This window comes from Haliotis asinina, chromosome 8 (genome assembly GCF_037392515.1).
Source record: "Haliotis asinina isolate JCU_RB_2024 chromosome 8, JCU_Hal_asi_v2, whole genome shotgun sequence".
Lineage (NCBI taxonomy): Eukaryota > Metazoa > Mollusca > Gastropoda > Lepetellida > Haliotidae > Haliotis > Haliotis asinina.
The window spans coordinates 22,134,109-22,158,312 of NC_090287.1; the positions used below are offsets into that span (position 1 = coordinate 22,134,109).

A 24,204-nucleotide genomic window follows, 5' to 3' on the forward strand; every position below is an offset into this window, starting at 1 on the left:
ATATCCACCAGATGATCCTGCTACATATGACATTTACGACAAAATATAAATCCCGTAAATAAAAAGCATGCATTAATGTGTTTTTTTTCGTTTTTCGACCGTCCGACCAATTACCTCAATAACTGTATCTGAAAACCACCAAGTAAGTGGTGATAAGGTCACATCATCAGCGCGTATTCGTAGGAGTGAGATAATCATTTGCAGGTACTATTGTTAATTAGATATCTATTGTTCTTTTACTGAGACCACCCTACCTATATGGCCGACAAATCGATTGTATTGCCATAGTAACACAGTTGTAGTTACACACAAAACCAGCGGATTCGAAGCAGATTGTCATCGAGGCCGACAGGAATATGGTTGTGTGACGGGAGCGGTCAGCTCCTCTTTTAGTCATCGTGGAATGTTGAACTGTGTGCGTGCTTAGATCGAGATTTGGGAACAGTTATTACACACGAATTTGACTGGAGACTATCAACGATGAGTAATAACTCGCGTTGGTAACTATCCATGCAATGACGATATGATGTTGTTCACAGACCTCGCCTAGGTTTCATTGTTGAAGAGTTAAGAGGGCATTCGCTCCTGCATCCTGGTGCTGGTGAAGGCAAACGAGATCTGTGTTGGAGGTGAGATCAGGTGCGTATATATTTACGATTTGGTAACCAGAATGTAGCGAGAGTTTATGTTGCGTGAAGAAATGAATGGCCTTCCCATGGGTCTGATAGCTCCTGATGGGAACTGTTTTCCTATTTACCTGTCAGTGTCAGTCGATTGGTCAACGGTCAAACAACATGATGGCTTGTATGATAAAAACGATATGGATAAATCCCACTGTCGAGGCGATCGATCCAAATAACTACTTCTGTGGATAATGATATCACTCGTTTGAAACATGGTGTGTGGTTTTTGTCTGATATTATTTTTATTAGGTAATTTGCAAAAAACGAGCAAAGACATCGACAACCCTGTATGGAGTTGTTTGTAATGAAGATGCAGAGTTGATTGTTACCGCTACTGAACTAATTATGCTGTAGAGCTTGGACAACTGTTTCCCTGTGCATGTTTGCTGTGCTGGTGTGTTCATGCACTCCACACACCCGTCATCGGAACAAGTCATGTAGAACGAAGAAGGACTATATGTTTTTCCATGCGTTTCATAAACTGACTGAACCATCGACCGCATCCCAAACAGCCATAACAAAGGCTTCTGAATGGGTGATTCTGATTTGGTTTCTATACGGCCTTAAATGCAGGCTGATATCGATCGATAGGCGCTGACCGACAACAGTTGATCACGGAAGGGGTGTGGGTGATCATCAATATGTACTTGTCTGATCGTGATGGAGAGAGTGTTTGATCATGAATTTGTACCTTGTGTGATTGTGATGGGGAAGGTGTGTGATCATGAATATGTGCCTTGTATGACCGTGATGGGGAGGATGAGGGTGATCATGAATATGTACCTGTCTGATTTCGATGGGAAGAGTGTTTGCTTATGATTTTGTACCTTGTGTGATTGTGATGGGTGGTGTGGGGGTGATCATGAATATGTACCTTGTGTGATCGTGATGGGGAGGGGACCCGTGAAGGTCCCGGGGTAGAATAGGCCTTCAGCAACCCATGCTTGCCATAAAAGGCGACCATGCTTGTCGTAAGAGGCGACTAATGGGATCGGGTGGTCAGACGCACTGACTTGGTTGACACGTCATCGGTTCCTAATTGTGCAGATGGATGCTCATGTCGTTGATCACTGGATTGTCTGGTCCAGACTCGGGTGTTTGATCATGAATATGTCCTTTGTGTGATTGTGACGGGGAAGGCGTGAAGGGAAGAGATGTGTTATCATGAATATGTAACTCGTGATACTGATGGGGGTGGTGTGTGATCATGAATATGTACCTTGTGTGATTGTGACGGGAAAGGCGTGAAGGGAAGAGATGTGTTATCATGAATATGTAACTCGTGATACTGATGGGGGTGGTGTGTGATCATGAATATGTACCTTGTGTGATTGTGACGGGAAGGGCGTGACGGGAAGAGATGTGTTATCATGAATATGTAACTCGTGATACTGATGGGGGTGGTGTGTGATCATGAATATGTACCTTGTGTGATTGTGACGGGAAGGGCGTGACGGGAAGAGATGTGTTATCATGAATATGTAACTCGTGATACTGATGGGGGTGGTGTGTGATCATGAATATGTACCTTGTGTGATCGCGGGGAGAAGAGTATGTGATCATAAATATGTTCCATATCTGATCATGATGGGAAGCATGTGTGAACATGAATATGTAATGTGAACTGTTTGACTGACGGGAAGGAGTGTGTAATCATGAATGATCATGACACTTCGCCAGGCGTGCCAGAAACCCATGCCCGTTGGCTCGAAGGCTTCTTCTATCCCCATCCATAGGGAGTCGTCTGAGATGTGCAGGGACGATGAGGTATCCAAGTGGTGAAAGCGTTGGCTTGTCATGCCGAAGGCCCGGGTTGGATTGCCCACATGGGTACAATGTATGAAGCCCAATACTGGTGCCCTCCGCGATCATATTGCTGGAATATTGCTAAAAGAGGGTTAAACAATGCCCTCACTCACTAAGATGTGCATCATTTCAGACTTACCTCCCACAAGACGGCTCGGATTTGTTCATCCTAATTAATTTATTCACTCCATGCATGTTATCGTCTGTTTCAGGACTCCAACATTCACGAACTTCCATGTATATACCTCCTGCGCGGATACCGAGGTTATTGCAATCAGGATATATTTAAATGTGAAGTGAATACCAACATATTTGAATGACGTCTGAATTTATGCAAAGTTTAGAAAACAGAATGAACTTCTACAAACACATGCAAGACCGGCGTCGGCGAAGGCTGCCTTATGTACAGAGGCATAAGCCCCAGCACCTGCACACCTTCTGGCCCACCTTTCGTGGAGCTCTTGCATGGATGCGAAAGAACCAGGAGACACTCAACACGGCTATCAGCCTCCTCGACATCTATCCCAGTCTCATACAGGATAGTTGCATGGACGTGTTCTGGGAGTTCCTTAAACCCTACGTTGTATCAGACGACACCAAAAAACTCAAGAAAGTGTCTCTCGACAAAATAGATGACCGAAAGTCCAGTAGGGGTCAGACTACAGCCAAAGTCAAACCTCCAGCTATTCCGATCATTTCTGTTACAAACGACCTTGATGATTATACTGATGACCTGATAAAAGATTCTGATTTTAATCAAAGAAAAACGAAGGTGTATATCAGTGGACAGCCTCAGTCCGACTTCCTGAAGTCACCATTTTATCAACTGACATCTCAACTGAAGGAGACGTACAATATTCAAGCAGAAGTGCCCAGCAACTATTCCGCACACAAGATTTGTGAATCGTTGTCAGACTGTGAAATATTCATGTTTTTAATGAGCCAAGAGAGTGTTTCTAATCCGGCTAGCTACCGCGATCTTTCCGCAGCCTGGACAATGGACGTTCCGACAGTGTTCGTGAAGCCACCCGGGTTCACACTACCAAATCCTCTGCCTGATTCAGTGGTCTTGTATCCACTTGAAAGCCAAGTCAAATCAAACAGACGGAGACATGGTGATAAGTTATCACACAGTGTCACGCCATCTCTGGGGAGATTTGTAAGGGTGGACCAAAGACAAGGAAGCTCCTTACCAAACCCTCGCCCATCAACTGCCCACGTGGTCAGCTCCCATGGAAAACACCCACTCGTCCACCGCGATTCCTGTGACATTGTTCTCTTACTAATCAATGGCTACCGTGATGCTACCGTTTGGGATCCCATTAATCAGACTCAGTCCTTTAACGAAATAAAAAGGAAAATTGAAGGAAACCTTTATAAAATGGACACACCCGTACCATCTCCAACTCCAGATGTTACTACAGGAGGTATGTTTCTCGTTGGGGTAGAGACACAGAAAAACGAAGTCAAACACAGCACTGGAAACCTTTTAGCGGTACCTAGCTTTGACATACATTCTCCCCTTAACATCAGTCTTGATGACCTAACAATCGACTCTGACATACAGAAACCATTCAGTCCGTCTCACTTGTACCAGAGCCTGTCTGACCCTGAAGAGGTCACAAGTCCAGTGGAGAAGGAGACGTGCTATGTTGTTTTCAAGGACCCCCATTCTCCCGGAAGTGTTGTTAAATGGCCACCTTCCGAGGATCAGCTATTGGCTGATGATGTCTTTGCTGATTCCCCTCTCAGTTTCAAAGATGTTGATCTATCTCTGGACATGAGGAATGAGCTTGAAACATCAGATTGTGACTCTTCAGCAGGGACCTTATAGGCAAAGGAGCGCAGGAGTGTTCGGCGGAAACATCTTTCAACCGAACGGTCGTTCCCAATGTAATCGCATAGCCAATGTTAACGAAACTTTCATAACGGAGATGTCCTTTGCATATTATTTAATGTTCCTTACAGAAGCTGTTCGGAGAGAAGGGTTTTCGGATTAACGGGGTCCCCGTGTTTTAGTGCCTTGTGTGAAAGTGAGAAGTTGTATCTGGTTATGAAAATACTTGAGTTGCCAGCTTAGCTCAGGAGTTCGATTTAAATCGTATTTTCATCGTCCTACTTTACACATCGGAACATTTCAGCTTCTAGCAAACACATACACCTTGTTAACTTGACCTCGATGTACAATGCAACACGGTGTAGCGTCCTGTTTTATTCAATACCCTGGACCCATTTTCTTGGGTTCAAGAGAGGAGGAAAGTTCAAAGTGAGGAATGTCCTGCCATCACAAGTACTCAGTTGTATTAGAGACTGAAGAAGCAAATCGCTTGTGATCATAATGAAATTAACAGTGAAATAAGAGTCATAAATAAATATAACTTATTCAGAGACCTTTCATCCCATCAATGCTCAGTTCGATGACTAGATGTCAGTCGCAGGATGTTCTGGCCGAGTCAAGGTCTAGTGGCTGGGGCAATACTGTCCTGTGTGGAACTTTGTGTAATTTGGGTGACGGTAATTTCTAGATTGATACACGTAATAAATGCCAAACTTGTACATACACAAAGTGACGCTTGTTCTTCATTGAAATAATGTTCTTTCATTACAGACATTTATCTGTTGCGATACAACTGAAACAACATTCCGACATACAGACCTTTAACCTAGGATGACTATGTGAATCCTTACGTTCATTTATGTCCACCTTTTTGGGGAAGTAATAATATTGACCGTCTAAAATACAATAAGTGATGGAAAGTTGGTACCAGGCGTTTAGACTCACTGGTGTAAATGTAGCCAATCACTTCAGATAACTGTTCCGAACTAGAATTAGCTGAATATTCCATACTGCTTAAAGGTACATTTTTTACACGAACTGATGTATTATAAAACCAATTCATAACGTTGAAAAGCTCATTGTTAGGAGTTCAGTATATGATAAAACTCAACGGAAATTGGGGAATTCTTAAGAAATATCTACACCACCATGTAGCTGTTCACGTGCACCATATTTGCACATGCTTTCCAAAAATTTGATGCATGAAACTCGTGCAATTCATCTGAGTAAGGCCTACGTTTTGCAGGGAGAAAGTCATACAGAATAAGTGTATATGGATGACCAGAAAGTCATCTTCGATGTAACCATATATCTGTGACATGACGCAGTGCTTCCATTGAGTCTTGATGGGTAGTATACGAAATGCCAGGGCTAGATCCAATAATAACACGGCCGTTTGTTCATTTTATTCCTAAATGTTGGTGTTCTGAAAGTTCGCAAACTTGAAAAATGGCAAATAGTTTCATTCAGATCTACTACCAGTATCATTTACTTTCAGAACTTCTTTGATTCGGTAATTGATTTTCAACGTTATGTCAACATTTTAGAAACTGGTTGCGGACTAACTATATCTTGAGTTGTGTTTCTAAATGGTTCAGAAGTCATCAGAATGAGAGAGATGGTATCATAAATGCACGGAACACTGTCTCTGACTTCAACAGACATCTGCTAAAGGTAAGAAAGTTTTGATGTCAGTCCTGCAAAAACACCACAAAAGTTTATACTATCAAATTTTGATGCAATTTTTAGTGTCATGATCAGGGAAGCGAAAAGAAAAGGTTCATTTTCATGCATCCAACCGGCCCAAACGGGACTCGAACTTTTGTGTTTTACATGGGCAATGTGGAAGAATGCCACACTGAAAAACCGCATGTGAGATAATTACAATGATGACTTTGTATATGGATGCATTATTTTTCAAGGCATGGTGTCCGTTAACTGTGTAATGTACACACACACAACGTTTGTAGCTTAATACAACAATTTGTATAAAACAGCACGAACCGCGCGAGTAAGTCCTCTATCTGCAATTGCACGTCGTTTCAACGCCACATATGGGATCGGTATACACAATCAGCTTAACCCGGGATCAAATAAAATTCTGAATATATCACGCACACAAGTATAATTCACAATTTTGAATTCCTCGTGAAATCATTGATACCATCCACTATTATCTTATGTTTTGAAATGTGAAAAAAGGAAAATCGGAATATTCAGGTGTTGTGAAATTATTATTTTTCATCTACACTGAATTGATGCCACACAGGCGCGTGTTGCTGACAATACGATACGTAGAAAAAACGTTGAATTATTGATATATTCAGGACCTTATTTCAATGGTAAAACCATTCATTTTGTCTAAAGAATGTTGAATTTTGACAGAGAAAGCCGAGACGAGACCTTTTACACAGTCAGTGGAAAATAGCTGAGATATATACTAATCAGAAAACCAGTGTCGTCTTTTTCCGACGTCGCAAAATGCACAAAATATGCCATGACGTCAGCTGAAATGTTTTATTGTTTTCGGTAATTTTAATACTTTTGTCTATTACTCCGTTAAAAATGATGCAAAATTAGCCAAAACACATCTGCCAAAACAGGAGAACATGAGAATCGAAGAACTAACGTATTGCATCCGATAGGGCCATTCAAATCACTATCACGTGCTTTCTCGTGCAGTACATTGGCATCTCTTCTAATTGTAAAACTACCAAAAGGTATCCGCTCACGTTTGGGAACTTTGTATTGGAATAGTTTGGTTCACTGTGAACAAAACATAACTAAAATATACTGTCCGTATCTACAGCAAATTCTCTCCATGTGATCACTGACCTAATGTAAAGCATATAGCGGAGTTATGCCCCCTTATTTTTATCCGTACATGACCTCCCTGTCGACGTTTGACGCCATCGAAGAAAATCCATTTTTGACATTTATTGCGGGTCATTAGCACGTTGTGCATTTGCACATGAATCCATTTCATATACACTTATGTCATTCAGACATCAGGCTGTATTTTCTTCGCTCACACTTTTTCTAAAGATGACAGATTAACAAAATCGTAGCAGTGCTTTTAAAGTGCACAATAAATGACGGAGACGTATACTGTTTTTAACGCATACAAAGGTTTTGGACAACATTTAACAGTGTCTATTTCTCAAACCCCTGAGGTAGTCGCAGTTATATACTAGTATATATATACCAACGGATAGGGAATTAGATCTATATATTCTACATTTCTGTGTAATTTTCTAGCCATACGCAGATCCAGGACCATGCGAGCGCAATTCTCGCACAGAGTTCACTTTTCAAACCTTTTGGACAAGTGCGCCTGAAAAAAAACTCGGCATCCAGGGGGTGAACTATGGATGCATGGAACTATATTATTCCTCTTGGAATATAACATCCTTCTCCATGAGAATATTACTAAGAACTGATGCAACATCTGTCAATTTCATATGTATTATCAAATCATTGCATTGTATTTATTTTGAATAGACGGCTGGATGTCGGAAAGGTTCAGAAAATGCAATAAGCTATAAAATCGGATTTTTTCTTTGTTTACATTTGAAACAAACGCAGCCTTTCGAGCACAGGGTTCGTTTTCACAACCAATATCTTTAGTTTCATTTTATCTAGACAGTTGGCATTGGTGACAAAGACCAAAGTAATTAGATTCTGAAAAATGTGGGGAATTTATCTACACTGACCCAAAAAGGAAACGCATAGCTGAAATCTCATTTTTAAAGTAGATTTTTTCGGAAAATATGGAATGGAATGACAATTAATGTAAATATTAAGTGTTTTTATAGTCAATACAACCAAAACAGACAAACAAACACAACCTCTGGTGATTATTCGCCACACCACAGCACCTTGAAAACGCTTTGTATAATCTGCACGTGGGAAAATCTGAAAGCATTATGCACGTGCAAATGCAGGATCTCAATCTTGATTATGAAGGCTATAAAAGGGGACAGGTCCTGTTGCGATTCATTCTTCGAATTTCTTTCTATGCGACGCGAAAAATGCCAAGGTTAAATGAAGAAAACAGAAATAGAGCCATTGGACGTCTGGAAGCTGGGGAAAGTCAGTCATCAGTTGCCAGACGTCTGAATGTGAGGCAGAGCACGATTTCCCGTCTCTGGCAACGATACACGCAACACAACTCGACCAGAGACCGTCCAAGGAGTGGGAGACCAAGGGTGACAACTCCAGCACAAGACCGCTACATCCGGGTGCTTCATCTGCGTAATCGGGCCGTCACTGCTACGTATACCGCTGATCACGTTCCTGGGCTGCGTAGAGTCTCTCCACAAACCATCAGGAATCGCCTAAGAGAGCATGGAATTCGACCTATGCGATCTCATGCAGGACCTGTTCTGCATCCCCATCACCGTCGTGCACGTCTTCAGTGGTGCAGGAACGTTCGGGCATGGAACCTCTTGAATTGGAGGAGGATCTGGTTCAGCGATGAGTCACGTTTTCTGCTGTACAGACATGATGGAAGGATGCGTGTTTACAGACGTCGAAATGAGAGATATGCTCGACAGTGCGTTCGTGAGGTCAACAGACACGGTGGTGGAGGTGTAATGATGTGGGGAGGCATATCTATGAACGGCAGGACACAGTTGGTGCATGTGCAAGGGAATCTCAATGCTGTACGCTACCGGGATGAAATTCTGAACCGTCATGTTGTTCCTACAATTGACGCTAGAAGGGAAATTTTCCAGCACGACAATGCAAGACCGCATACAGCACGCATTACCACGGATTTCAGTTGCCAACAACAACATTACAGTTCAGTTGCCAACAACAACATTACAGTTCTTCCATGGCCCTTAAAATCGCCGGATTTGAACCCAATTGAACATTTATGGGACCAATTGGGTAAACGGTTACGACGTCGACAGCCGCAGCCACAGACACGTCTACAGTTGATGCCCGTGGTGGTCACACCAGATACTGACTTTCTCACTATGCCATGGAAAATAGAGACGCTTAATACCACTGTGAATGATTGTATATGATTGTCTTGACACACATTTGTTAATACCCGTGTGAATTATCATTGCTCAAGTTCCATTACTTTTTGTGCAATTTAAGTTAATAAATCATCTCTCATAACATTGGATTTTCACCTATGCGTTTCTTTTTTGGGCCAGTGTATTTGTCACAACTGAATATGATCTATAAACATAATGTAATTTGCGCCTCAATACCGGCCTGCTCAAAACATAAACGCTATCTACAAGCGCACCTCGGCGTTTATTTAAGCAGGGATAATCTGTATATAGTCTCCCTGATTTAAGTGTATTTCCGAAAACATTCCAACCTATTCTGGGTTTCAGAATTATCATTCGTAATTTCATGAAAACTTGACATCGGTGATCATTAATATACTTTTTAATTCAATACTCCCATTAATAATCCGATTTTCACATTTCAAAACACACAGCAAATAAAGCTGTGAAACCCTAACGATTGTGTATTGTGTCAAAAATGGCAACACTGGAGCCTATTTTGAAAGGTTTTCTAAGCACTTTAACTTTGAGTATCAAGACGCGGGGGAAATCCCGAAGAATTCAAAACCATGAAGCATATTTGTGTGCGTGATATATTTAGAATTTCATTGGCCTTTAAAATGAGGGTTGAAGGGAAAGGACGTGTGCGCGCGCGTGTTCTTTTGGTGCTAACTGAATGTTACTATGTCTCTGAAAGTCTTAAAGTGTCCACCAAATACTCGAGGGACCTGCGTCCAAACCTGTAACGCATACGCAGTTCACTATCCGAATAGCCTAAAATGTTTAAATCGTAAGCTCTATTAACTTTCTCTTGTCTTTGATTCTTAACGGCACCATGAACGCAACATTCGGTTGAATGACCAACGCCATCTTGCCGATGTATACAACTATTAACTATTTAGCGGCGGTCCCTAGGTGTGTTAACTGTAACGCCAAGGTAACAGGGTTTGGAGAACCGCTTTTAACACTTAGTTAACTTTAACGGCTGGTTAAGAGGATTTAACCAGTGGTTAAAAGATATCCGAGTTTTGAACAACCGGGCCCAGGGGGTAAAAAGCGATTTGCCTTCTAAGATGGAAGACAGCGTGTCCATGCACCGACGTCGTAATGAACGTTCAGTTTGTACCGAGCTGCGGTCGACAGATTTTTTAGCGGGAACGTGATTGTGTGGGAGATATAATCTTACACATAGAGATCTGGAATGATAGTGGTGGTTAAGGAAATCTGACAGCACGTCGCTTCATCAGCCAAATTCTTTAACGTCACCTTTTTCCGATTATCAGCCGACGGGGATCTGTTTCGGTGTGATAACGACCCGTCACAAATAGCTCGGGACTCGGCTGACTTCCTAAGAATTCTGAGGTCATCATGCTGTCACGGTCCTTCAGACCTCCAGATCTGAAGCCGACAGAGGCCAACGTCAACGTCGACACACGCCACAGACACTATCACAACTGCCAATAAGTTGCAAATAGAGAGAAAGGAGAATGGTTTTTAGCACTATTCCTGGACGTAAATGGGCTTCAGAAATGGGACAGTGGGGACACCAGATATGTAGGGAATGAAACCCGCGTCTCCGGCGTGACGAACGAACGCTTTAACCATTAGGCTACCCAACCGCCCCGCAGAATTGTGATAACAAGACGTGATGGTCACACCAGATACTGAGGCCCATCTCGAGGATGCACAGGTTTGTCATTGTTGTTTAATCAATATCGTCATTTTGTCTACAGAACGTGAGATTATCATATCGCAAAGTCAAATTAAGTAAAGCATGTGCTTTAAGCTGAACAGTAGTTCTTTCTCAAAGGTTGACTGCGCGTTTCATTTGTGACAGTATACATATTTTTGCTTTCAGAAAGCGATGTGTGAATTCTTGTTCAATACTAAAGACTCTTCCATACGCAGAAAAAGCCAATAACTTCAATCCCAATATAGAAACGCAAATCACTCAAGCAATGAAACAAAGCGGCAACTAATATCCGAACCACTCATTACTCCCAGGCCTTCTATGTACATTAGGATTGGGGCGTGGAAGTGTTAAAATTACTAAACTGCTAGTTATTCATTGCAAATACATCATATGCAGTTTGAGCAAAGATCGTATATATACCTTGGAACCATGTCGAACTACGGGCCTATTGGTCTATGAAGTTTGTCATGACAAACATGTGAGTGAGTGAGTTTGGTTTTACGCTTCTTGTGTCAATATTCCAGCAGTATCGCGGCGGGGGACATCAGAAATGCCCTTCACACATTGTATCCATATGGGGACTCGAACCCGGGTTGTATGGACCTCCCATGTGTGTCTCTTGCGAGGAAGTGATTTTCGACTTTTCGACTGCAATGAACTCCAACTATGTTGCGAGAAAGATCTGTTTTCCCGTGTGAGGGGCATGTGATCGTAATTAGATGAGGGAAGTTGACCTGTATCATAAAATATACTTTGTAAAGGAATTGCTTGCTTTCATATTTGATACTATGACAGTTTCTGTTTTTATAATGGTAGTGAAATGAAAATATTTGCTTTTGAAACAAAACTTTTTTGGACAATAACCGAGAACGGTAATGGATGCAAACTTGATCTCGTCACTATATCGCTTGAATAATGCCGATGTGACGTAAAGCCCAACTCAACTTCGGTGTGTCGAGCCAACGCTGTAACCTCTGTGCTACCCAACCGTCCCCATGAAAAACAAGACGCAGCGTCAAGTTCAATAACTGCTGTCACGGAATGGTCACAAAATACGTATGTGTGGTAAATATACGGCGCATGTGTTCCGATATCCCTATATTTGGCTCAGTTATTTGAAGCAAATGTTTTGACCGGGAAATAAATGTAGGCTTCGTTAGGGTTTGTAATGGCTATTTCCTCGAATTACACATTTAGCAACATACTTTGAGGAATATTCCTGAAAGACAATTTTGATGGCATAAACAGTCGAGCAACGTTGTGTCGAACACTGATAACTCGATATCTCGGTTGTCTCGATAGAACATCTAGGTCCCGGCAAAATCCTTCATAAATTAATATTATTCAAACTCTGATGACTCGATACGGATGTCTCGATATTTCGGAGATCTCGAGATAATTTCGTGGTTCCAGCAAGGAAAATTACCCTCATAATTCGATATTTGCAAAGAAAGTCGATATTCACCTACCACTTGCGTGTCGTTTTGACCTCAATCTGGAATAGTTTATAGCAATGAAGTTAGAAGAAACTATCTTCCTCGTGTTGATCAAACTGTAGCTTACAGGAACGTTTAAGAATCCGTAACTACTGTATTATATGTTGGGAAAATAGGTATAATTACATTATATTGTTGTGTCCATAGATCACAAGAACCTGGCCCGCCTCATTAAACATAATCACTGAAATGTATAAACCGTGTTCTCAGCTACATAGACACGTGTATTCTGACTGTACAGCAGGGAAATCGAAGCCCAAACCCCTGTTGTAGAGAAAATAACAAAGGATCCATCGAACTAGCTCGTCAGTATCTATCTCCCCCTCACTAATGGGTTGATGATAAGGATAAACACGTGTTGCCATGGTAACCAACAAATATTGTTGTCGCTTTATGATCATTTCGAAGTTAATTTCATAATTACGGGGTTATGTGCGTCAGGGGCAACCATATTTGCCATTACTATCGTTTACCTACTTTCAGAATGATGGTATGCTTTGAAACATGATACATGATTTCGTCCTCTGTTTACAGTAATCATTAACATCGACATTTATCGATTTATATAAGGTATACACAGATGGTTCCCTTAAGACCTAAATTGAACGGGATTGGTGGAGCAGTGAGCGAGTATTCATTAAGGTCAGGGTACATAGATACACACGTGTTGGGAAGTGTCTTGTCGTTTATAATGCTTTGTTTACAAACCAATGCAACTAATAGAACAATGTCTACCATTCAGTCCATACGTGGGATTAAGACTGGATATGAAGCCAGCTGTTTTACTCCACTGAAAATGGGAGTAGGGAGTTTAACGAGTAAAGGTGAAGCCTGTGCACCTGTACTTCTTTTACGCATAATTATGTCGAGTCAAAGTCAGATGTTTATCGCACAAGACGCCTCCGGTCCATATACATTGAAGTTAAACATATGAAGCATTATACATATGGTGCAATATGTAGTAATTAGTAATTTAAACAGCAAATCTTGATAGAAGTATTAAATCGTGTACCAGTACTGAAATACGATGGATCTAAAAACTTTATGGCAGACTGTTACGTTTAATAAGAGCATAATTGATATAGTAGGACTACTCTATTATTACATGCTGGTCAGTTAATGAAAGAAGTAGTTTAAAAGCTAATGGGGATGGCTTACATAGATAAGATTCAGCTATCTATCTCGTACGCAAATCTGTATAAAGAGGACACACAAGTAAAAAATGGATTTCATTTTCCGCGTCAAAATTTCACAGAGGGCACATTCCCTTACATGGTTCAGTATAAAAAACGTCTTCCTTCTTTAAGCGTTATGTTGATCAAACCTCCACCTAAAACGTATAAATATAAATCTTAATTTCTTCGATGTCAAAAACGACAGATATTTCTCCGGCTGGAGTAGTCATTCGACAAGACTTCTTTCTCGAAAATGATTTACAAAAAAAGCTTGCATCACCAACTGACTGACTTAACCATGCAAAACCATAACCATGTGTAAACAGAGGATGTCTTTCATAAGATGCTCGCGTCACTTTACCAATGTTGTCCAACTGAACACACATGTTATTAGCCTATAACATGCTTATGTTCTTGCATACTCAATATTTTAAACCAGAATTTTATACACCGATTTTGAGCATATTTATACAGGGGATACCTCCCACATTCACCACACAATTCGGTGTAGACGGTCCAACATTTAAAACTTTTGTACACGCCATCAGATGTATTTTTGTCTATTCATTCATATCGCTGGAATCCACACAAGCTTTGACGTTAGCATACATTGCTTTTAACTCAAATACATTCTACCTCTCAGGCCAGCATTAGTAAAGAGTAACACATTTTAGAACGACTGACAGAATCAAATGCTTTATGGAAATCAACAAAAGTTTACGCTTACGACGAGATAGGCATTTCTGGACTAATGCAAATAGTGTAACGTTATGATCAGTAGTTGAATATTTCTTTCTAAACCCCGTCTGAAATTTCTGAAGTTTATCTGTCATACTTGACTATTTGGCGAATCTGTTATTTAGAACAGATGTAAATACTAAAGCTCGTGAAAGGTTTCGCTTTCGCTCGTCTGATACCAAATCATCACACATAGTTCTAAATGTCCGTTCAGTGTTTGGCTGTCTGAAGGCATGTGAAAGCAGGTGGTATCAGTTTTGAACCACTGACTAGAGGGGAATACTTGTGATTAGGACCTCAGCTGATGGGGTATTTACACATATTCCACAACAAGGAAGGGTCCTGTATTCCTCGATTAAACGTCGGGAGCTCTCATGCCCGTAATTCGCCCTGTTATTTTCTGTATAATACCGTAAATCCTTGAATAAGAGCTCGGCCTTTGTATGACATGGGGTATGCACATTACATGAAACACCAAGAACAAGCTGGGTTGGTCTTAAGTTAACGCTCATCACGTACTGCACGTGCATTTGTGTTAATGTTCCAACTACTGCACTTGCCCCCTTGTAATACAAACCAGTATTAACGATTTGAAAAACTATGCTCGTTCGTTAAACAACTTTTATCATAAGTTGAATACAATTCTGAGATTTAAATGTTCAATTGGCAAGGTAACATCATCTGGCAAGGTAACATCATCAGGATTCGCAATGTTAATTTCACGTTTTTCGATATACTCTTCTGTTTAAAGTGAAATTTCATTGGTACGTTTTCACTGCAAACACTATAGCTTATATTCCAGCGCATATAATGGAGCAACATATCCCATCCAGGATTCGAACCCATAAGTCGGGCACCTAATCGCCAGTATCTAAAGTCAGCCACATAGCCTGCTCAGTCACGGCGACTTTACCTTAAAATGTATGTATAAAGTAAGTACAAGATTGCTGAGCCCTACCTCCCAGAACAAAATGGATGACAATCAATTCCCCTAACCCCTTGCCATTAAAGCTTCATCACCACAATCCACCCACCCATCAACCATGAATTATGTACGGTCTTTTCTTAATCATCTATTTCCACTTGTTTGAAAGTAGAAACATTTTGCTTGTGTACAGATTATTTCTTAAACGTTTGATATACCGATATAACAGATCAAGTAACAAGGAGAGCGAAGAAAAAATCAAAGTGGGAAAGGCAGTGTACCTCTCTATATTGATCCTCATCATCGAAATGTTAGGGTTTTTCCCTCAAGAAATGAGGTATCCTCATTGGTTCTGTTAGAGTCATCGTGCTATTTTTAGAAAAATACATTATCGTGACGTCATCAATTTGTGTGCGAATTTTCCTTACGCTGTGAGGGACGTAAGAACGACTTCGACAAGACAGTCGGAGTGAAGGAATCTGAAAGAAGGATAATGTGTGCATACAGACAGGACCCCGATAAATTCACAGTTACTGCAGGCAGAGATGGGTCTCGCTCATTTGGGGGTAATATATTATTTTCTTTACGCTATATTTGTGACTAAACACATGGGTCGTGTGTGTGGATTACCTGCCGCCATTTGCAATCGTATTTCTCCGTATGGTTTGAGTGAACGCTTTACGACACTTTCATCTCCACAATTTTTCAGTCAAACGTCCGAGATTAGCTACGATATGATTCTAACAATGACTTGGACGCAAATACACAACTGCCAACAACGAATAACATACTTGAAGTCTTAAAAGACCCTGGGTACACCAACCAAAGATATCAATCACAACATACTCACGATAACATGGTAAATCGATAGTAATTTTTTTCTAGTTTGAATCCAACACTTGCGAAATTATGGATCACAGTAAATAAAGCCATTCTGTGAGCTAAAAAGAAAAAAGACCAGATTTCAATTTCAGTCGTCTGATGTGATAAACTGATCCAGGCGATCAACTCAACAACAGGGTGAATATTGTCTAAAAATACACCTTTCATGAGAGAACAATATTATGACTGGAATGATATCTTTTGTGAGGCAGGACGTAAAGATGGACAATAAAGGAAACCCAGTGAAACATAGTTCTCTGCAATATGTTTCAGACTTCTTTTAGTTTACGATGATAGGCAGTATTGTCAATGTCATATGTTTCTGTATCGGGTACACGGTAACAGATGAATTGAAGTCATACTTTTATGTAACATGAGTCTTTTAAGAGTGCTAAATAGATGACTTTACTGGTATGATTAATCCTAATTAGGGGGACCCCATCTGACATAGTGAGCAGAGGGGTAGGATCACCTTTTGACATACGGCCCAGGGTATTTGGAATAATGAAGATAGTTCATGACTGCTTGGTCAGTAGTGCCCTGTTTCACAAGAAAAGTCTTAACTCTGGTACTTGAACATAGACTTACAACACCTCTTCATCATATCTTTCTGAAACAGTTAATGCGTAAGTCAATCAATTCTGGAGTAACAGTAAATAGTCTTTACATATTTATGATGAACACTTAAATTGATTGTCCACACAATTATATTGATGTGCCATTGGTTTTCAGAACATAATTTATGTTGTTTTTCCAATTAGGTCATGATGACAGATATTCAGGCCCCAGGTATGGCGGTGGTAACAAGTACAAAAAAAAGTATGGAAAAGGTGAGATTGCTTTCTGGTCAATATAATGAACTGGATAAATGGCCAACACACTTGTTGTTAACAGTCGTAATTGATAACCTGCAGTATTTAACGAGGAGAAAGACACAGCCTGTGGTACACTGTATGTGGAAAAAGCTAATTTTCACTTTCACCCCCCTGTGTTTGTTTTGCTGGATTATTGCAAGACCATAAGCACTTGTATTCTAAAGAATGCAGTGTTTGATATCATGGATGTCAGTAGTTCCTGATGACCTTAGTACCGGGATAGAAACCTTTCCAAATTTCCCACAAGATCACAGGAGTGGACAATGCTTAGTGGTCTTGTCTGTACTTCACAGATCCAAAGGAACATTTGTAGATTTACTAAACCAGCAATACAAACAATGCAAAATTCACTGGCCATCAGGACTACTCCAACCTTTTAGTAGTCCTAATGAATTTTTGCTAGCCAGGGACCACAGGACCTGCATAAATTTTGCACACTGACAATAGATCAATACCGAGTCAGGTTCTTGACTTGCTGTGTTGCATACCGGATAGCTTTGATGTGTGCATTCAGTTTTCCTTGTTGAGATATGAGTTTAAATGTCAACAACTCACGAAAAATATCCTGTTAGTAAATAGTAGAAATGGTCGCATCATTACTTTGTGGTGTTCAGAATTGTCATATTGTAATATCTACTGTACACAGGTCGAGGCTATGGTGGGTACAGTCGAGGGAGAGGTATGGCAGGTCACCCCAACCCACGTTCCAGGTTTGAAGATGAAGATGGCGACGTCAACATGGATTCTGGTGGAAGTAAACCCAGATTGTAAGTAATGGCGAAGCTTTGATCATTATTCCCCACTACATGATTAACGGGAAGTGGGGATATAGTGTAAGACTGCATATGTACGTACAAACGAATTGGAATATCATAGGAACTACTGACTAGATTCTTTTCATATTTGGTACTTAGGTTCGTCAGAGTAAAACAGGTCCCAGTCAAGTTTGTGACCTTTACCTTCATTTCAAGGTCACAAGGGGACTTTAACGTTTTACCCTTGTCAGCGAGACATCTCAAGAACCATTCACCAGATGTTCTTCATATTTAAAACCAAGCTTCAATTTGGGAAGGCACAGGGCCCAGACAATTTTGGTGACCTACACTTTATTTTCAAGGTTATGGTGACACTTTGAAGATTTCAGCATGTTAAAGGTCACATGCAACATAAAACACAACTTTGCCGATTTTGATACCTTGCGGTATGCACTTACCGAAACAAATCATCAAAAATGCCAATTCAGCTTATAAAGTTGTAAAAAACACGATGAAAAAAGCCTGTGAAATAGGAGTTCAAACAATTCACTAAATTTCCCCCAGCACTGGGGAAAAACATGTTTTCAACAGCTCTGCTGCACTGCGCCCATAATGCATGCACAGTGAATAGGTTCACAGAGCTTGAAGTAGTACTTATGCCCGGAGTGTGAGGTTGTGAGCAGTAGTCTAATCTTTGTTGTGTACATAAACAAGAAAATAATCTACTCGTTACATAGAAAAACTTGTTGATTGTGGTAAGCAGCCTCTGTCACAGGGAAAGCTTAATGTCTGGTTTATTCAGTCCAGTCGTCTTGGTGATGGTCCGTTGTGCACATTTATCTTTTCTGGAGCAAAACTTTCAAACCATTCAGTATTTCTTCACCAGACTTCACACATAGATAGATCTGGTGGTGTACTGGTCCCTTTTGGTGTTTTTTGAATTCTGAATAAAATATTTTTTTGCGTTTCCCTGGCAACAAGTGCGACTGAATTTGGAGGATGTGTTCTTTTCCGGACCGAAATATCAAAACCACAAACTATTTCTTCACCCAACTTGACACATAGATAGATCTGATGGTGTACTGCCTTTTGGTAGTTTTGGATATCTACATGAAATATATTTCTGTGTTTCCATGGCAACAAGTTTGACTTCAAATTTGGTGAGAGTGTTCTTTTCCAGAACAGAACTGTGAAACCTTTCAATATTTCTTCACCAAACTTGGCACATATATTGGTCTGATGGTGCACAGGTGCCTTGGGATAGTTTTGGAATTCTGAATAAAATATTTTCCATACCCTCCTTTCACTTTGTTAAAACATTTGACATCATCATAACTAGTAGACGTTTTCATGAAGATAATTTTGCCATTGGTGGGGATATTGATGACTTTGTCTTCTTGTTGTGTATTGACCTGTTTACACAAGCGTAGCAATGTTTTGTTGCATACATGAAGCAAAACACAAGATTACTTGTATGCCATTGTATGCTAGATTTTCAAAGCTGTCTTAGCTCTAAGACAGCCATAAGTGCCAAACATTAACTTACAACTCTCCTAGCACTAAAAGAGCTTAAAAAATATAGGTCCAGTGCTCTAAATGTATTCTTAGTTTTGCCAGTACTCCCAATATCGAAAAATCAGGAGTACATGCTCCTGATGTTGAAAGTTATCTGGGGCCTGGCTTATGTATATGCCAGTTGATAGCTTGGAATGTTACTGATGATGTGCAATGATTGTTTCAGCACTCCCTATAGTAGAGGAGGTGGCAGCAGCAGCAGCAGCAGAGGAAGGTTTAACAGAGCGAGAGACCGTGAGTGGAACCATGTTTAATGTCCCTTGAAGATCACAGCTTTAGAAATATTTTTCTTTGGACTAACACAGCTCAAAAGAAGATATTTAAGTAATGCTCAAAGTGATCTTATTGTGAATGCGTATTTGAGTCCTTAGCAAGTTGTGTGTCATTAACATGGCATGGAACACTGCTCGTGCAGTTCTGGTTTGTCTTACCCTGTCTTTGTAATTCACATGCTGTCGTGATATACAGTGGAAGCTGTTAAACCGGCATCTGTCCAATCCGGCAAGTTGTCAACACCAGCACAAAATCTCAGTCCCATCCGTGGCTTGTACATTTATCATCAGCTCTACAATCCGGCACATTGTCCAGATTATTTCTTCAGTCCTATTGAATGCCAGTTTTGACATCTTCCACTGTAGCTGTGATATTGCTAGCTGTATCTTTTATCAACTTGAACGTAGGAACAATGAACTTTTTCAGTGTTCTGGCCTATACACTATAGTATATCCCACTTTCATTGATAAATGTTACATGAATTTTGCAACTGAAACTTTGTTGAAGTTTGAACATTTCATGGGTGATTTGCCTTGAGTGAATGTTGTAATTCATTTTGATTATTAAAGCATCCTTCACCTTTTTTGTTCGTTTTGTCATAGACCTGTGAAGGTCCCGGGGTAGAGTAGGCCTTAGGCAAGCCATGCTTGCCGTAAAAAGCTTGTCGTAAGAGGCAACTAATCATAGTGGGATCCCGTGGTCAGTCTCGCTGACTTGGTAAACATGTCATCATTGTCCCAATTCCGCAGATCGATGATCATGTTGTTGATCACTGGATTGTCTGGTCCAGACTTGATTATTTACAGACCACCGCCATATAGCTGGAATATTGCTGCATGCAGTGTAAAACTAAACTCACTCACTCACACCTTTTGTCATAATCCATTGAGTTTCAAATCCCTGTAACAGTGCAAGAAAGACACAGTGATGTACTAATTTTGATATAAATTGGTTCAGGGCTATGATCATGGAACCTCTCTAGAACATGTTGACAACTATACCAGGGTCTCTGTCTCTTGGCACATTGCTGTCATTGCTGCTGTTTTTCAGGGGATGGTAATACACTGCAGAGATTAGGACTGCCTATTTCCAATGAGTCAAGGTGGACCAAAGTTACAGTAAGTCACAAGAACGACTTTACAATGGAAGGGGTTAGACTGAAAAGGAGGTTAAGTCCAATTTTTTTTAAATATTTTTTTTTATTGTTTTAGGATTTGAATCGGGGGAAGAAAATGTATGTAAATGTTTGCCAAGCAGTCTTTGAAATGTCAAACACAAGGAAGATGAAATGATTTTATTTGCATAACATAAACTAACAGTTTGAAAATATTATTAAAAACTCCATTATGAAGAAATGCAATAAATGTAGTTAACCCTGTTATTATTCTCACCCCTTCAATTACAAACCAAGTTTCATACAAAACTGAATTTTAAACATCTTTTAAAGGTCACTTGCTACGTAAAACACAACTTTGCCATTTCTGATACCTTGTGGTATGCACTTACCAAAACAAATCATCAAAAATACCAATTCAACCTATAAAATTGGAAAAAAAATGCGATGGAAAAAAGCCTGTATATGTCTGCCTGCCTGTCTGCTAAAGACAATATGTAATGCACAGCTTCAATCATTGACCACATGCAATTTGAACTTAACATGCAATTTGAACTTAACACCTATCAGGCTACACGCCGTAAACAAGAGAAATTGATTTATGACTCGTGCACCCGAGTCCTATCTCGGCCACATTATGTAATTAAGCAGGTGTGATACTTGTACACATGACATGTTTTTATGTCTATGGGTTGCAAACAAACTACATCCATTTTTCTCAGATGACAGGATCTGACGGAAACTGGTACAAACTCTTGTCAGTTTCATGTCCTGCTTTGTACTTGGACGAATGACATTTTCCAGCCACGCAGTAGTTCACCATCTCTACTGAGATGATTTTTGATTGGATCGAACGCAAATTCAGAGAACATGTATTTATAAAACCCAACATCTCTACATACATTCTTTATGGATAACAACGTCTATGACTGGGTTCGGTCTCCTGAGGGCTTCGTTTCAAGGGAAGTAAGCCCAAGTACAAAATATTGTACTTTTGAATCACCGTGGTACACTTGTAATTTTGTGTACTTGTTTTTTTTACAAGCAGCAATGTATATTATATGTCATGAATAAATGATAATTATGTTTGATTTTTTGGTTGCATGTGACCTTTAACGTTTTCTTTAACATATGTGAGAGTTTCTTAATAAAAAATACCATGTGGAAGTGTTTGTATGAATTCACATGAACTTGTGAGCACACATATCTCCCTAAAAGAGTAGGAAGTCCAATTCACACTTGATTGGATTTGCAACCTTTGAAATAACATTACTAAATGAAAAATCAAATATCATTAGGTGAGCTTTCCTGCAATACCATTTTAAAGCACATTCTGGACCAAACAGGATTTCACTTTTCTCAGTCTTCTGCTGGCTGCAGCATTGTATTTACAACAGCGTATTTACTCTATAGTCAATAGAACTAATTTTTATATCATTCTTTCTTTGAAAGAGATGAAAATGTTGAATGTAATCTTTTAATATTACAGGTACCACATGGCAAAAAATGTGAGAAAGATTTCTTGTTGAAAACAATCAATGGTCAACTCTCTGTACCCTTTGAACCAATTTATGTGAGTATACGCATCTTTGTTTTTTCAGTCATGTCAGCTCCATAATTCTTTTCATTCTTCTTCGATTGTATGCATTAATGACTGTCTTCACTTTAAGATGGTTTTCATTTCCAATGACCACAATAGCTACTTGAAGTAATTTAATTAATGTTTTTTTCATTATGCACATGTGTTGAGGTGGTTGTTTGTAGGTCCCTGCAGTGTTCAAGAATGGTATTTCAAAGTAACACTACAAAACAGGACATTGTGTCCTGTATGTTTCAGATGTCTGTTTGACCCACTGAAAATTCACAAGACCCATAGAAAATTAAACACACATTTCAGATTTAAAATTCCTTGTACTTAGCACTGAAATTATTAACATTATGTAATAACAAACGTAAGATTTAAAAACAGTAACAACTGTCACATACCACAAATAGCAAAGTCTTTGTGAAATATTCAGTCAGACACAGGGGCTGGCGAGTGGGTGACTTCTATCTGGCCACTGGCGAATTTGCTGGATATGTCACACTGCACCAACACCTGCATTACTTTGGAGAACTTACCACGTATACTACACAGCTTTTACAAAGTGTGACTGGTTTACTTGTGTGAAGGCACTTGAAATATGTCATGTCTGCATGGATAATGGCAGAAGTTCTAGTTTAGCTCACATCACCACATGATCATAAATACATAAGATCCTTACAAGATACCGAAATCCAGTGCAAATCTGAAGTCATAATCCAGTGTTTAATATCTTGTTTGTTACCCTTTACATTTAGATTTTACTACATCATAGGCTTATTGATTTTTTGGTCAGCTGAACTGTTGTCAATCCTAATGCACCCTCTAAACACTAGTCTGTTTATGGATGGAAAGAATTGGGTTGTATGATCAATTAGAAAGTAGTTCTTTTCCTTGTAAAATTTAGCATTTATTGAAGTGTAAGTGCATGTTTTACTTTCAGAGTATTCTTAAAAGTACAGATGCAACTTCCTATAAGCCCTTTGACAACCATAAATGCATGCATGTGTGAAAAGTTGCATTCTTTACAGTACGTAAGATTTATATATAAACATGATAAGCCTAACTGACCCACCTGACTAAGGCAGATCCTTTGTTATAGTTCCATCACGAAGGGAAGAATGCTGTATTCTATGTGAAAGATCCAGATGTAGGCAGTGCCATCAAGAAACTCTCCAACAGGATGACAATGCCAAATGGATATAAGGTAGGCAAAACATTGTGAGATATGGAATATTCAAAGTACATCCCACTTATGAAAACACGGATGAATTGTCCAGCAAATCAAACCAGTTGCTTCACATATGCTGATAGTGGAAGTGACCCTCGTGTTACATATTCCTTTCAACAAGAATTTCATAGTTTAGGAGGTTTGAAGTTTCTTTAAGGAAACGTTGTCATTCATATTCTTTACTCCATCATGAATTTGAAGGTCGGTTTTGTGATGTAGATGTAAGTTTCACTGTTAAATATACCAGGTTTTCCCGTTCCAAAACTAGGCTCTGTATACCATGGTCTACTCATCACAAGTTTAGAATGTAGTGTAAATGCAGTCTCAGCTGATGTAAAAGTAGATTTTGGGAAATAATATCTGTAAAGGTACTGTTTTCACATGAACTGATGTATTGCAAGCCAAATTTGTAAAGTTGAAAAGATTGTCATGAGTTCAATAATATTAATAGGTGAAACTCAATGAAAATTCTTAACAAAACTTGACACTAAAACTCTGCTGTCCACAAGCACTATGTTTGCACATGGTTTTCAGCAC

At 39.8% G+C, this 24,204-nt stretch overlaps 2 protein-coding genes across 2 annotated transcripts in view; both read left to right on the forward strand.

The window, feature by feature from the left end:
* Positions 1 to 557: 557 nt before the first annotated feature.
* On the forward strand, positions 558 to 5,047 carry LOC137294853 (uncharacterized). The gene is made up of 2 exons (XM_067825989.1): positions 558 to 639; positions 2,702 to 5,047. The coding sequence occupies exon 2, from the start codon at positions 2,806 to 2,808 to the stop codon at positions 4,321 to 4,323; it is 1,518 nt and encodes a 505-aa protein (XP_067682090.1). The 5' UTR covers positions 558 to 639; positions 2,702 to 2,805; the 3' UTR covers positions 4,324 to 5,047.
* Positions 5,048 to 15,795: 10,748 nt separating this feature from the next.
* Positions 15,796 to 24,204, forward strand: part of LOC137293987 (nuclear RNA export factor 1-like) — a 29,979-nt gene continuing 21,570 nt past the window's right edge. Inside the window, exons 1-7 of the mRNA XM_067824894.1 lie at positions 15,796 to 15,946; positions 17,024 to 17,092; positions 17,784 to 17,904; positions 19,634 to 19,701; positions 20,791 to 20,858; positions 22,344 to 22,427; positions 23,539 to 23,643. Of these exons, the coding sequence (XP_067680995.1) occupies positions 15,874 to 15,946; positions 17,024 to 17,092; positions 17,784 to 17,904; positions 19,634 to 19,701; positions 20,791 to 20,858; positions 22,344 to 22,427; positions 23,539 to 23,643 (588 nt within the window). The 5' untranslated portion in view covers positions 15,796 to 15,873. The remainder of the gene's footprint in view (positions 15,947 to 17,023; positions 17,093 to 17,783; positions 17,905 to 19,633; positions 19,702 to 20,790; positions 20,859 to 22,343; positions 22,428 to 23,538; positions 23,644 to 24,204) is intronic.